The 15,962-nt window shown below is 43.4% G+C and overlaps 1 protein-coding gene across 1 annotated transcript; it reads left to right on the top strand.

Moving 5' to 3' along the window:
- The first annotated feature begins 460 nt into the window (after positions 1-460).
- On the top strand, positions 461-15,400 carry etv6 (ETS variant transcription factor 6). Its single transcript, XM_080421810.1, is given in 8 exon segments — positions 461-514; positions 516-530; positions 532-541; positions 4,699-4,833; positions 8,157-8,795; positions 10,363-10,505; positions 11,702-11,802; positions 14,392-15,400. Coding segments are annotated over 8 exon segments (1,203 nt in total). The 5' UTR covers positions 461-475; the 3' UTR covers positions 14,513-15,400.
- Positions 15,401-15,962: the final 562 nt, after the last annotated feature.

A 15,962-nucleotide genomic window follows, 5' to 3' on the forward strand; every position in this document is an offset into this window, starting at 1 on the left:
GCAGATCTACAACACCTCGCAGCGCGAGGCGTTGTGGAGCTTGTAGATCTGCTATTTTTGAGCTTGTAGGAAAAAAAATAGCAGATCTACAAGCTCGTTGTGAGCTTGTAGATCTGCTATTTTTGGCAAAGAGGTATATGTTGTAGAGGGGGAAAAGGCCAGACTAAGTAAACAAAAAAGTTAAAACTAAAACATAATTTTATACAATATAGAGATTTTGCTTCATCTCTCTCTCAGCTAGGGGGTCCCTGCTTCATCTCTCTCTCAGCTAAGGGTCCCTGCTTCATCTGTCTCTCAGCTAAGGGGGTCCTTGGCCTTAAAAAACGTTGAAGACCCCTGCCTTATGGTGTCTCTGTGTTCTGTGACCTTCAGGGCTTCAGCCGGTGTTCTGGAGCCGGGGACGATGTGGGCCAGTGGCTACGCTGGGCGGAGAGGGAGTTCGCCCTGCGGTCCGATCACCAGCGGCTCATTCCAGATGAACGGCAAGGCCCTGCTCCTTCTCACCAAGGAGGACCTTCCGCTACCGCTCGCTCCCACTCCGGTACTTCTCTCTCTCTCTCTCTCTTTCCTCCTCCTTCGCCACCTCCTCTTCCTCCACTCTCTCTGCATGGCTCCGTTTACAAAGGCTGTTGACATACAGTAACAGACGGTGTTGATTTCGTCGACTAAAACTATGACGAAAAATGTTGGTCGACTACCTTTTTTCACTGACGAAAAACTAAACAAAAAACTAAATAAAAACTAAGCTATAACGACTGAAACTGAGACTAAATATATTGACAATTTCGTCAACAAATAAAAACTAGACTAAAATGTTAGGGAGGGACGAGTGGAGAAGAGATCCAGTAGAACTAGAAGTCATTCTATGTTTGGTTGCGCTCGGGTGTTGCGCTCTGAAAATAGCAGATCTACAAGCTCACAACGCGTCGCGCTGCGACGCGTTGTGAGCTTGTAGATCGGCTATTTTCAGCATGCAACCAAGTGTAAAATCAGCCATTACGACGCCATCAAGGCATCGCCAACATGCATTTTAGTCGACTAAATCAACTGTAGATTTTGTCGACTAAAATCTTATGATATTTAGTCGACTAAAACTAGACTTAACACTAAAACGTTTCATATGACAAAAATATGACTAAAACTAAATGGTGCATTAAACCATCCTCCCCCTGTCTTGTGTTTTTGAGAATCGATGTGTTTACATCGAAGCGACGCTCTCTCTACGGCGCTAATCGATACGCAGCCAGAAGAGGGGGAAGAACAGAGGACATTGTTATAGGCGACACTAGAGGCAGTTGTTGCGGCGGTGGCGGCTGCCGTCTTTGTTGTTTTGGAGAGGAAGTAAAAAGACTGGTCGGGTAAACAGTCGATCAGGAACAGGAAGTGCAAACCGACCTCAACTGTCACCTGGCAACCTCACGGACGAGATGCATTAACAGGTACAGCGACAATCCGTGCACATGAAGAAAGTATGCATGCAGGTTGACGCGTCGCTTTTATGGCAGTGGTTCTCAAACTTTTTCATGTCAAGGACCCCTGAATTAATGTGTATTTGGCCGCGGACCCCCCATCTGAAAAGAGTTTGTTCCAAGGACCCCATACAAGATTTGTGGTGTTAAAAATGTCCAAAAATATAAATATTCAAACATTTTAAAGAATGTCAAGATTTTTTTTTTAAATAGCTGATGTATATATAGGGCCATGGGGGTCCCCGGACCCCACTTCGAGAACCCCTGCATTAGACCACGGACCACCATAACTCTTAGAGTGTACAAATGGAACCAAATGGACCCGTAAGGGTCCATTTGGTCACTCTCAGAGTTACAGCCACAAAAGGGTCCATTTGGTTCCCAACTATCCATCATTTGCCTGGGGACCCCCCGGAAGCCCCTCAAGGACCCCTGGGGGTCCCCGGACCCCACTTTGAGAAGCTTATGGATCTTAGCTTGGGGGAAATAAAGCTAATATCTGAATGCGGTCACCTTCTTGCAAACCATACATGAGAAATCCATAGAGTATGGATGCAAGGACAATAATAATTAATGTTAGATTAATTAGTGTGGTTGCCCCGAGGGGCAACACACTATAGTACTGGGGCGACCTTAATATTATTATTATTATTATAGATAATTGCAGGCTTACTCTCGTGTGACACATGTTTAGTTAATGGGTTCATGAGATGAATTATCATAATTAATTTAAGGTGTGTATTTATCATGGAACAGGCTTTGATAGAATTATCTGCAGTCATTTACTCTAGTGCGGAAACGATTAGCCAATTAATCAAGTCAATGATTGACAGAATTAATTGATTATAATTTTTTATAATCAATTAACCATTTGTCATTCATCAGGTAGAACTGCTATTACAGCTTCACAATTGCAAATAGCATCATATTATATAATATGAGCACACACACACACACACACACACACACACACACACACACACACTCACATTATGGTTTATGTCTATATACTGTATATATACTGCTTTATATAGTTGGAGGTCTTATTCTCTCCTCTGTTCTTCTGTTCTGTAATCAGTGTCTCACCTGCACTAATCAACTATAGAGTCAATTAATTAGTATTTTCCTTTAAGGTAGGTTGTACTGTTTTTTTCTCACCATTTTCTTATTAACAATGAATGAGTTTGACACGAATAATTTAATGCCAGAAAGGTTTTCATGAATGATTAATGGATAATTGTGGGAGCTGAGGAGATGTTGACATGAAGCTGGCTTACAGCACGCCGTCACACTTGCACAGTGATACCGTGTCTTATGATGTAACCACAATCAACATTATTGTCACATCACAGGTTTACAGGTGTAAAACAGTGGGAGAAATTATTTTTTGTGCAAGCTCCATCGTTTTTGTTATTTCCATAAGAAAGGGAAGAAGAAGGGGGGGGGGAGATCAATGAAAAACAAAACAAATTATCTACATCAGGGGTCTTCAACAGGGGGTCCTCAGAGTTACTACAGGGGGGCCGTCAAATCTTTGTGTGATAGGAACTTTTTTTTTACATTAACCACTTTATTCTGAGGGGAACGTTAGCCGAAAATAGCAGATCTACAAGCTCACAACGCCTCGTGCTGCGAGGCGTTGTGAGCTTGCTATTTTCAGCAAAGAAGTTTGGGGTAGGGGGAAAAAAAAGAGCATACCAAGTACACGTTTTCTAAGTATTGAGGGTTTAAGTGGTTAACTGTCTGAAAATACACATTTACACGCCTATGAAACTATCTATGAAAATCGGTGATATGCAAAATATAAGATTTTATACAACATGTAGTTGGGGGTCCCTGCTTCATCTCTCGCTCAGCGGTCCTTGGCCTGAACGCGTTGAAGACCCCTGATCTACAGATCTATAAATATGTAAATATTACTGGTGGTTTCAAACCGTAATACCAGTCTGTACCACTGGTGTACTGTGGTGTACTATATACAGTACTTACATATAACATAACATGTTGGATGTAGACAACATTTTAAAGATCAGAAGCAGGAATTGTCCCCACAGTTCATTATACAGTAATGTTACAGTAGGAGAAAGTGATAACTGAAAGAGGCGTGTGTGTGTGTGTGTGTGTGTGTGTGTGTGTGTGTGTGTGTGTGTGTGTGTGTGTGTGTGTGTGTGTGTGTGTGTGTGTGTGTGTGTGTGTGTGTGTGTGTGTGTGTGTGTGTGTGTGTGTGTGTGTGTGTGTGTGTGTGTGTGTGTGTGTACACTGTATCCTCTCTTCCTCTATGAGAAGAACCATTTACTTGCATGTGTCATTGTGAACAGTTTTAGAAGAAAACACTCTGCAGTGAGTCCATCTATGGATGTACTTTAAGGGCTTTTATTGCGTTTACAAATCACAGCTGCAAGTAGCATGTGTCTATTAACTTCCTCCCAAACACCTGTGCATGGACGTTGCTCATAGTGGTTGTATCACTAGAACCAATCAACATTTATATATCTCTGCTGTCGGGCAGAAACCAGCTAACTCCAAAATGTTCATTTTTCAGGAAATAAAACAAAAGTGGAGTTAGGAGGTTTTGTTCATCATAAGAACAGCCGAATGGACCTCCAAGCTCACAATGAGGGTGGAGGTCAAAAGGGGGTGGAGCCTGGAGTCAGCAAAACCAACTAACTCCACCCCCCTTTGGTGGTTTAGCAGAAAGTTTGAGGATCCAATGGAGTTAGCTGGTTTTGTCAGAAACACTTTTTAATACTTTTCATCGGTTCAATATATATTTTTTACCAACACACAGACGTAAAGGGTGTTCAATAGCACTGATTTATGGGGAAAAAAATGCAAAAGAAAAAAATGGAGTTAGCTGGTTTCTGCCGGACAGCTTCTTTCAGAGGTTAGTAGAATTACATGTAGATAATCTCGGGAACTATTTGTCCTAAATTGCTCCATAGCCAATCCAGAATTCCTCACTCTGACCTGAGTTTTTTTAAGTCAAAGCATTCAGCAGACAAAAGCCAGTCCCTGGGGGGATGACTGGTCCATTATTGCACAAGTTCCCTGCAGTCTGGATTCTCTGGAAGGCAGAGAGAGAGGAGGTCATGTTCTCCTGCAAAGCCTTTTGTGGGGAAGCTTGATTCTTTCAGTGACGTTTGATGCTGACTTCCTGTCCCTACGGGGATAAACGCAGAGCCGGGAGGCATATTATGACCTCTGCCCTTTTGTGTGTGTTTTGTTGCAGGGGACGTCTTGTATGAGCTCCTGCAATACATCCTGAAACAGAGGAAGTCGAACATGTCCTACCCGTCAGCCTACTTTCCCGGGAACTCGTTCCACTCTCTGCCAGAAAGCGCTCTTCAGCACCACAAACTTGAAGGTCAGCGTGGACTGCTGGGTGCCTCCAAATACATATATGCGTGCACATGAATCATGAAAGATGTGAGATCTAGTTTTTAATTGAATGAATGTATGAAATGTCCCACTGATTTTAGTCTCTCTGTCTGTGACAGCATTTTTTAGAAATGATAAATGTAACTTCAATTAACTCGAGGGCTGAATAGATTTGTTATTAACCCTTTAAGACCGGGAACGCATCTGCATCATTTTACGATTTCTTTGGGCTATTCAAAAATAGCAGATCTACAAGCTCATAGCGCGGCACTCGGTGCCGCGCTATGAGCTTGTAGATCTGCTATTTTTGAAAGATCTTGCACATTTTGTGCAAATCTTTGAATATATATGTATTTTAAAGCAAACATTTGTAACTCAAATCTTTGCTTCTGGGGGATTCTATAAATGTCTTCTAAATCCTAACAGTATTTTTAAAACAACTTATGTTGCTATAATATCAGTGGTCCTCAAACGTTTTTCATGTCAAGGACCACCCAAAATGATATGTATTCGGCCGAGGACCACCATCTCAAAATATGTTGTTCCAGGGACCCCCCCCAGAAGCAAAGATTTGAGTTAAAATGTTCGCTTTAAAAAATACATATTCAAAGATTTGTACAAATTTTCACTATTTTTCAAAAATAGCAGATCTACAAGCTCATGTGCCGTGCTGTGAGCTTGTATATCTGCTATTTTTGAATAGCCCAAAGAAATCTAAAAATGACACAAATGTGTTCCCGGTATGAATGGTTTAATAGACCCAACTTCAACGAGATCATCCAACAGCGGGTCTCTTTGTTGCCTAAACAACAGAATTATTCACTTGGCAGCTGTGTTTGCAAGGAGAGAGAGAGGTTACCTTTCTGCTCTCAGTGAATCTTGTGTTTGAGTCAGTGAGTCCTTTGTCTGGCACTGATCCAGAGAAATGTGACACAGCAGGAATCAAAAGAGAGCTGAGTCGCTGATGTTGACAGTGAAACCTGTTACACCAGGAAATGCTGCTATATTTAATCAAACCGCGGTCTTTGAGTTCTTTATCCACTCCAGTGGTTTATTGTCAAGGTACGGTGATTGGCTGTGTGATGAGGTTTCGCCCTGCTACCTACTCTCCTGGTCTTTGCTTTTAAGTGCTAATTTGTTGATGTTTATACGTTTGTTTTGCTTTCCCTTCACAGTCACCAGGTGGGAGTAAAGGAAGTTAAGAATCCATGTAAAAAGCAGGAACTAAGACTTTAATTAGTCTGTCTAGACGGCTATACCATTAAGATTTAATGCCAGTCCTTGAGTGTGAATCAGTAGATTATTGCTATTGCCTATAATCCAAAACAAAGACGTTTGCCTGAGCAACGTTTTCTATCAGCCGTTTAGTGACACCTAGTGGTCGTCTGTGTGTACTAGCGCCAAGAGACTTCATAGGCACTGGATCATTTACTGGCTGTTTGGAATATGTAACTAAGCACAACAACACAATTGATTATGAACAATGCACAGGAAATGTGCAGCTATCCTTTGCGCCTAGAAACCTGTGCAAACCTACCTAAGATATTGCAGAACATGCGGTTTGATTGGAGAGAGTGGTTGTTTTATTGGGGCTTTCAAATGGGTGTCAGATATTACTTTATTAATCCATTAAGACCGGGAACGCATCTGTGTCATTTCAAGATTTCTTGAGATGGGGGTCCACGGCCAAATACATATCATTTTGGGGGTCCTTGACATGGAAAAGTGGGAGCACAAATCCTAACATACTGTTAGGATTTAGAAAACGTTTTTAGATATATATTTGGACCCCCATCTCAAAATGTTTAGTTCCAGGGACCCCCCAGAAGCAAAGATTTGAGTTAAAAATGTTCACTTTAAAAATATATATTCAAGATTAATTAAGATTTGTTAATGTTCACGATTTTTCAAAAATAGCAGATCTACAAGCTTATACTATGAGCTTGTAAATCTGCTATTTTTGAATAGCCAAAGTATAAAATAATGGTTAAAGTGGTTAACAGATGCGTTCCCGGCTCCAGAAAACATCAACGGCTTTACATTCTGTTACCCCACAAATGCCCCCCCCTACTCCTGCCTTTGACACTGATCAGACAGTATGCTCTCCTTCACTTTGCACTTCACCTAATTTACATTACCTTGACATTGCACCTGCATTCAAGCCATAGACCAAATGGAATAATATAACGGTGCAAGGAACCATGCAAGGCACCAACCTGCTCACCGGGAGCAATTAGGGGTTCAGTAGTCTTGCTCAAGGACACTTCGACATTAATTCTGGGGGAGCCCGGGTTCGATCTGCGAACCTTCTGTTTCCCAAGCGGCCACTCTACCTCCTGAGCTGCTGCCAGTGCTGTATCAAATGCAGCATGCTATTGATCTCTTTCCGCATACATGGCCAACATATTTTTGCTTCCTCTTAGTAGGATAATATAAATCTGTCCTCACCATTTCCAGCAATGTTAAGAATCCAACCCTCGGTCAACTCTATATCCCTTCGTTTCTGTTGCCAGGTGAACGCAGGACCATAAAAAGTGATCTAATAGAGGGTCGCAACAGCCTGTAATTCCTCTGAGCGGGTTAGCATTTTGTGACCCTCGATCAAATCACTGTTATATTGTTGTGACGCAGTCCTCTGCCAACAGAAACGGAAAGATATCTCAGTGGCAGCACCTGTACTGTGTTATACGCAACGTTACAATGAAACTCAATAAGCGCTCGCAGACAGAATCCAGAATCAGCTGTGACAGAAAGACGGCTTCTTAATGTTGGCGATGGTGAGGACAGACCCAGTGTTGATTTTGACAGCAAATTTTGATTTAGTTTTAGTCATAGTCTTTAGAATAGAATTCCGTTTAGTTTTAATCATATTTTAGTCATCTGAAATGTTTAAGTTTTTGTCTAGTTTTATGTCGTAATGATTTTACAATCGGTTGCATGCTGAAAATAGCCGATCTACAAGCTCACAACGCGTCGCAGCGCGACGCGTTGTGAGCTTGTAGATCTGCCATTTTCAGGGCGCAACAACCGAGCGCAACCAAACATAAAATGACTTGTCTTTTAGTTCTATTGGATCTTCTCCACTAGTCCCTCACTAACATTTTAGTCTAGTTTTTATTTGTTGACGAAATTGAATAGTTTTAGTCATCATAGCTTAGTTTTTATTTAGTTTTCGTCAGTGAAAAAAGGTAGTCGACGAACATTTTGTGTCATAGTTTTAGTAGGCAAAATCAACACTGGACAGACCTCCATGATTTGTGAATAAGGTATACTTGGAAAAATCTCACCCTGCGTCTCCTGTCGCTTCAGAAACGGTACGGCGGGCACCGCGCGGTACAGACTCCCTCCCGCAGCATCCGCCAACCATCGAGCTCCGACACCGCTCCCGCTCCCCTCACCACCACCCGGCGCCCCGGCGGTCCCCCCCGGAGCCCAACCACCCGCGCCCGGCCCACGAGGGCCCCCACCACCAGACCTCCTCCTCCTCGCAGCTGCCCGACAGCAACCACCACCTGCCCGAGGACATGTACCCTCTGTCGGTGTCGCCGGCCGCCCCCAACGGCCGCTGCTCCACGCCCCGAGAAGCCCCCTGCCCCGGTAGCCCCGGGAGCCAGGAGGCCGCCCCTCCGCCCCGCGTCATCCAGCTCATGCCCAGCGCCATCATGCACCCTCTGCTCCTCAGTCCGGGACGGGGGGCAGGGGGAGGCGGAGGCGGAGCCCCCGGGGACTTTGGCCGCCACGGCCGAGGGGGGGGGCCCCCTTCTCAGGTACCCCTGGAGAACGGCCGCGAGGGGAAGGTCCACCACGCACACCACCAGCTGGCACTGGTCCAACAGCAGCACCAACAGCAGCAGCAGCTGCTGCAGCAGGAGGAGGCCCTGTACAGGAACCACGTCATCATCCCCGTCTCCCCTCCGGAGGAGGCCATGCCCATCGGACGGATAGCGGGTAACGTTTGTTCTGTAATACAGTCTCACGCGTATCCCCATACACCAGGGGTCTTCAACGTTTTCAGGCCAAGGACTTCCTAGCTGAGAGTAGTGCTGCACGATTAATCGAAAAAAGATCGTGATCTCGATTCAGACACCTATGCGATCTCGATTTTCACTTTTTTCGATTTTCGATTTTCACTTTTTTCAATTAAAATTATTATTATTATTATTATTTTTTTTGCTTAATATTTTTATATTTACAAAATAATTGTGTGAGAATCGTGTGAGAATCGTGATCTCAATTCTTATGGAGGAAAATCGTGATTCTCATTTTAGCAAGAATCGTGCAGCCCTAGCTGAGAGAGAGATGAAGCAGGGACCCCCCTCTATATTGTATAAAATTGTGTTTCAGAATAACATTTCATTTGCTGCTCTTTTTCCCCTCTACACCTATAACTCTTTGCCAAAAATAGCCGATCTACAAGCTCACAACGCCTCGCAGCGTGAGGCGTTGTGAGCTTGTAGATCGGCTATTTTTGGCTAAAGTTCTCCTCAGAAAAGGGATGCTAGGGTTCAAGTGGTTAATGTAAAAAAAAAAAATATTTTCACACAAAGATTTGGCGGACCACCTGTAGTAACTCTGAGGACCCCCTAGGGGTCCCAGACCCCCTGTTGAAGACCCCTGCCCTACACACATCATACTTAGTGTTTGATGAGATTATCAACCCGTTGAACTTAAAGGACTCGCCAGTTTGATATGCATTAGGCCACGGAACCCTGTTTGATATTATTTATTTTAATCTCTGGTACTTCAATCTACACTGTAAAATCCTCAATGTTAATTTAAATCTGAGAGTGGAACCAATTGGACCCGGCACCATTTTTATACAGTTAACAGACCCGTAAGTGTCCATTTGGTACCTAACTATCGATCGTTTAGCTGTTGACCCCCTGGAACCCCCACAAGGACCCCTGGAGGTCCCCGGACCCCATATTGAGAACCAGTGCTCTCAACTCATTTGACAAACGTTCAGTTGTCCAGCACTGAGTATTTAATGACCAATTAATACTTGGGCCAGTACTGAGACACAACTTAATACTTAGGTTTTTAGTAATTTAAATGAAAACGATGCAATAAAATGAAATATCTAATAAACTATGCACTGTAATGAATGCCTTGGAGAACAAATGCAGTTCAGCCGATGGGTGACGCGTCACTTCTTTTCAAAAGCGTCAAATCTCCTTTGAACTTTTGAGTTTGAAGAACTCCCCAAAAGTCCCATAAAGCAGTGGTTCTCAAAGTGGGGTCCGGGGACCCCCAGGGGTCCTTGAGGGGGTACCCAGCAAAATGAGTTTATATAACATAAAAATCAGTGTAACCAGTTAAACCCTATTTTATACGCGATGTGACGTGACAAATCTAGATTTTTTTCCCCAACACAAATACTCTCTTATGGGGGTCCCTGGCACAAAATCTTTTGTGGGTTCATGGTCAAATACATATCAATTTGGGGGTCCTTGGCATTCAAATTTTTTGAGAACCAGTGCCCTAAAGCAATGGAGGTGCTTCCCTGTTCTTCCAGACTGTAGGCTGCTGTGGGACTACGTCTACCAGCTCCTCTCAGACTGCCGGTACGAAAACTACATCCGCTGGGAGGACCCCGAGACCAAAGTGTTCCGCATCATGGACCCCAACGGCCTGGCCCGCCTCTGGGGCAACCACAAGGTAAAGGAGCATTCCACTGTTTAGGGGTGCAACAGTTCATCGTAACCAGTGGACTACTACAGACTGCTACAGACTAATAGACTACTACAGACTACTACAGACTAACAGACTAACAGACTACTACAGACTACTACAGACTAACAGACTAACAGACTACTACAGACTACAACAGACCGGCAGTCGAATGAAGTCGGGAGATCAGTCGGTTGGAAGGTGTGAAAAAAAGTTTCCGAATGCACCTGAGAGCCGACACCGACAGACGGCTGCTATGGTGCTAAAAATAGCCTATGACTTGATTGCTCGTTTTTCAACAACAAATGCATAACATGTGCATGCTTAAATCCTTTGAGAAATGATAAAGATAACTACTGCACTGCAGGGTGCTTAGGCCATGGGGACAATGTTATCTGTATTTGGACTATTTTGGTGTATCATATCTTTCGTATTTAATGTTAATTAAAACCTCCTTCATTTTTCTTCATCTAATGATCAATATAATATAATAAATATCTAAAATGATTAGAAAAAAAGCCATGTGCATCCATCCACAGAATAATCCAACGTTTCATCATCATCATAATTTTCAATTAATAAAATGGCCAATCTATGCTCCCTGTGTATGTGCCTGTATATCCATTGTCCCATGAAATAGTTGGAGAACGAGCACTCGGGTTTGGAATGGTAAAAAAAAACTCAAGTGAGACCTATAGAGTTGCCTACCACCATTGCGCATATGCACCGTCCCACGCCGTGTCTGCTTTTTGAGCACACATGAGCAGCTGTGGTGATATTTATACCATGGCTATCCGCCGCATTCAGACAAAATACATTTACCGCGGACACTAGCTCTGTGTTGCATTTTAGAAAGGGTCCCCGCTAACCCTCCTAGCAGCCAACCAGAGAGCTCTACCTCCTCTGCGCCAGCCCGACGCTTCCCTACAACTTTAGACCCGACGCGACAGTGTACTCACCCAGAGTTTTCCCTCGCCACTGTCGCTAAATGCTTGCTCAGATGGATAAACGTTTGGGTCTCTGCTCTACATGTAAAGTGTCTTGAGACAATTTGGGATTTGGCACTATAATTGAATTGATGGCAGTAACTTGCTCCCCCTGCTGTTTCATTTCTTTTTTTTGGATCGCAATTGAGATCTTCATGTTGTTTAGTTGACAATGCTCTTGTTCCTTTCCTATTATAGAACAGGACCAATATGACGTACGAGAAGATGTCACGAGCACTGAGACACTACTACAAACTGAACATTATCAGGAAAGAACCTGGACAGAGACTTCTATTCAGGTACGTTAGGCTCCGGTTCTCAACCAGGGTGCTTACACGGGTCTGGAAAAGTATGGAATTATGAAAGGAATGGAAATTTGGGTGAAAGTCTTAAAAAATTCTAAAGGGTGCTCGAGTGGCGCAGGGGTAAAGTACCTGTCCACCACCGCGGAGGGTTTAAATCCACCGTGGTGATCCGGTTTTGGTAGAGCGTCTAAAAACGAACACAATTGGCCGTTTGGAGGAGGGGAGCCGGCCGGGGAAGGTACAATATCAGTGGCAAAAAACGAAATCTGTGGGGAGGGTTAACCCATTAAGACCTGGAACGCATCTGTGTCATTTTTTTATTTGAGCTAAAAAGCATTATTTTACACTTTTTTTTAACAATTTTTAAAGCGAACATTTGTAACTCAAATCTTTGCTTCTGGGGGTCCCTGGAACAAAATATTTTGAGATGGGGGTCGGCGGCCAAATACATATCATTTTGGGGGTCCTTGACATGAAAAAGTTTGAGCACCACTGATATAGCAACATACGTTTTTCAGAAAACTGTTGGGATTTAGGAGACATGTAGAATTGGCTTCAGGTCTTAATGGGTTAATTGGCATAATGACTGAATTGGGAGAAAAAAGGGGTAAAAAAGAATTGTCTACTAAAAAAAAGGTTGACAGTGTGCAAGAAAAATTAAGAAACGTGTGTATGCCATGTTATCAAAATCTAAATATTGTCCACATGTGCACTCTAGTGTTTGTTGTGAAAAGTGCCTGGATGCCACTTCTCAATCTGGGCAACATTTCTATTTGTCCCTGAGTCAGCACCCAGACTAACGTTAGCCCAGTAAACGTGGGGGGGGGAAGGAAGTGTGAAAATGTGTCGTTGTTTGCTTTGGAGCTCATGGCTCGAACTCCCCAAATGTAAAACCTGGATTGCTACTGACACCAAGTCAAACACTAAAGCAAAAAAAAAAACTGACACGGCCCGCATGGTCAGCCCGCGTGGTCAGCCATCTGCAGGGCCAAAAACAACATTTCAAGTCTCACTGCCAGTACTTTGAGATCACTGCTGGTGATCAAAAGGTCGAAATCCCAACAGAAACACACACTTGTTTTAGAAAACCACAAAAAGTAGAGATCTTAAAGAAAGATAATCAGTTAGCAAAACATCTGGAATTAGTATTTTGGGGAAAGGGTAACCAGCCTTACATTACATTACAGTCATTTAGCAGACGCTTTTATCCAAAGCGACTTTCAATAAGTGCATTCAACATAGGTAGGCAAGGAAACTACTTATCACCAGAAGTATTAAGTGCATTCTCTTCTAAAACAAGCAACGAGTTGTTCTCTCCTCCGCGTCATCAGTGCCCATACCCCAGGTGGGGTTGGCGAAAGGGCCTCTCTGTGTGGAGTTTGCATGTTCTCCCCGTGTTCCCTAGGGTGGGTACCCTCACAAAAACATGCAGTAATCCTGGTCACTATACTGCCTCCCCCTGGCCAGCCGGGGCGCCTGATGGAGGGGAAAGGAACTGGTTGGAATAACGTGTTCCTTCCACGCGCTACGTCCAACCAGGGAAACTCTCCCCTGTCAGGTGACAAGGTCGTCAGTTGGCTCTCATGCATTGAAGGAGGCATGAGCTCGGCCCTGGTCTCCCTAGGTTGGCAGAGGGAAGGTAGTGCCCAGGATTACATAGACAATTGGCACTGGGTGTAAAAAATTGGGTTACAAAATCGTGGGATAAACAAAAACAAGCAACGAGTACTAGTCCATACCCGTCGGGGGATATGAGCACCCAAAGTATATGCAGTTTGGGTTATGCACTGTGCACAGATAGTATATCAGGGATGGAAAGTGACTGTTGGTACCTGCAACAGTTCCAACAGACACGTGCGCGCGTCCCGTCGCCGCATCCCCACACAAACACACGGACGGGCGGACCCGCACTCGCGCGGCGTCCTGGACCCACAGTGAACACACACGCGAACCCCCCCCCACACACACACACACGCGCGCGCGCGTGCGTCCCGTCGCCGCTTAAGCACGTTCTCTGCGTGTGCTTGTGGCAGACCCGCACGCGCGCGCGTCCCGTCGCCCCTTAAGCACGTTCTGTGTGTGTGCTTGTGGCAGACGGCAACGGTGTAACACAGTGGGGTCTATGGATTCGACACATGCGCGGTTTGGTCATTCATCCCATAGGTCGGAAGGCCATCCCACAGCTGGGGAGCCGTAACCGTGGCGACATTCTTTTACATAAAAATGCTAATAAACAGCTGACATTTGGGGAAAGCGAAAAATGGGCTTCGGTGTTCCGTGCACATGGTAATGGTCAATGGCTGTGTGCAAATGCAGATCAATTGCTCCAGGCACTGAGGAGAACTGGGATTTTTTTGCACACAGCACAGACAGAGCTACAGAGCTACAGAGGCACAGAGCTTTGGTTAGTTATAAGAGGATACCTAGCGCTAAGGTAAAAGTGCAATATATCAGCTAACTACTGTCTTAAACAGATGAGACAAATATCAGATTGCCATATTTTTGCTATGTGTCGTATAACAAAGTTTAAGTTAGACAACAGTCCAGCGAGGAGGACTCAACTTCGGTGTCTTTTTTTGCCAGGTTCATGAAAACCCCAGATGAGATAATGAATGGACAGACGGACAGGCTGGAGAATTTGGAATCTGACACAGACGAGCAAATCTACACCAAGGAGCAAATCTACATCAAGGAGGAATGTTGAGGAGATCACTGAGGCAAAGTACTGTCTGTAGCCTACTACTACAGCCACTGACGACACCTTTTCACAAGCAGCTTGAACAGTTGTTCTAAAACCTGGAGCGCATGGACGTTCACTCAGCCAATCCAAAACAGAGTGGTCTCTATGGGATCTCTCCAGATTGCCTTTAAAGACTGTAATATGATTGTTTGTTTGTTTTTTCCTGCCAAAATTGTGTAAATTGTTTTTATTTCCTGTTGGAATGAGATGAAAAGAAGCAGGACAGAGGGTATGTCTCTTAACGAGGTGTTTGCAACACATTACTTTTTTTCCCTTTTTGAATGAACTGCAAAAAAAGAAAATCAATCATTTTGTGCTTTTTTGACACTTTTCTTTCTCCTGCCAACATGCATTATATCTTGGAATTTTTGCTATTTGTGAAATAAGGGAGAGGGTAATGTGGCCGGAATGTTTTCCCCCACAGAATAAACCTTTTTGATCAACAAATTGTGATTGTTAGCAGTGTTCAATTGAGGCACAAAAATCAACTATTTGATAATTGATTTTTAACCCATTAAGACCTGCAACGCATCTGTGTAATTTTTTTATTTGAGCTAAAAAGCATTATTTTACACTTTGGCTATTCAAAAATAGCAGATCTACAAGCTCATAGCGCGGCACGAGTGCCGCTATTTTTTTAAAATCTTGAAAATGCGTTTTTCAGAATACTGTTGGGATTTAGAGGGCATTTGTAGAATCGGCCTCAGGTCTTAATGGGTTAAAAAAATAAGAAAAGGCCATATACGGTATTATATGAAATAATTCGATGCTAAAAATAAGTTATATTTTTCTCATATCTATTGTCATATTTTATTTCCAAAGTTATAAAATGTGATGCCACCTGAAATCCTACTGAACATGCTCACTGATGTTACTGACATACTGAAAATGTCCACAAGATGGCAGTAGTCGTCAACTTTTGGTAACCACTGACCAGCTGACACTGTGCACTCTAGCCTAGAGATGATGGGTGCAGCACCCTCATGAATTAAAACATGATTTATTAAAGTAAGTTAAATTATTATAAAATTCATAATAATATGGCACCATCAAAGGTGTCTATTAAGGTCAGCTAATGTGATCAATTCAGTGACGTGTAGGCCTCAAGAAGTGACTGTGCAAGTATTTTGTATTTATTGTGCAACCCATTTTGCCAAGACTTCATTGTATTGTAGATATCTATATATCTATATATATTTCACTACGTCACACTACAATCAGGGCGTCATTTCAGGGCAGTAGATATTAAACAACTGACAGCTAGTTGGACTGCTGGAATCTGGTGTAAAGTAACTCAGTACATGTACTCAAGTACTGCACTTAAGTACAATTTTGAGGTATTTTTACTTTACTGGAGTATTTCTTAATTCTCTGTACTTTTACTTCTACTCCACTACGATTATTTGACAACTTT

The sequence above is a fragment of the Gymnoscopelus braueri genome, assembly GCF_963280865.1.
Source record: "Gymnoscopelus braueri genome assembly, chromosome: 23".
NCBI lineage: Eukaryota > Metazoa > Chordata > Actinopteri > Myctophiformes > Myctophidae > Gymnoscopelus > Gymnoscopelus braueri.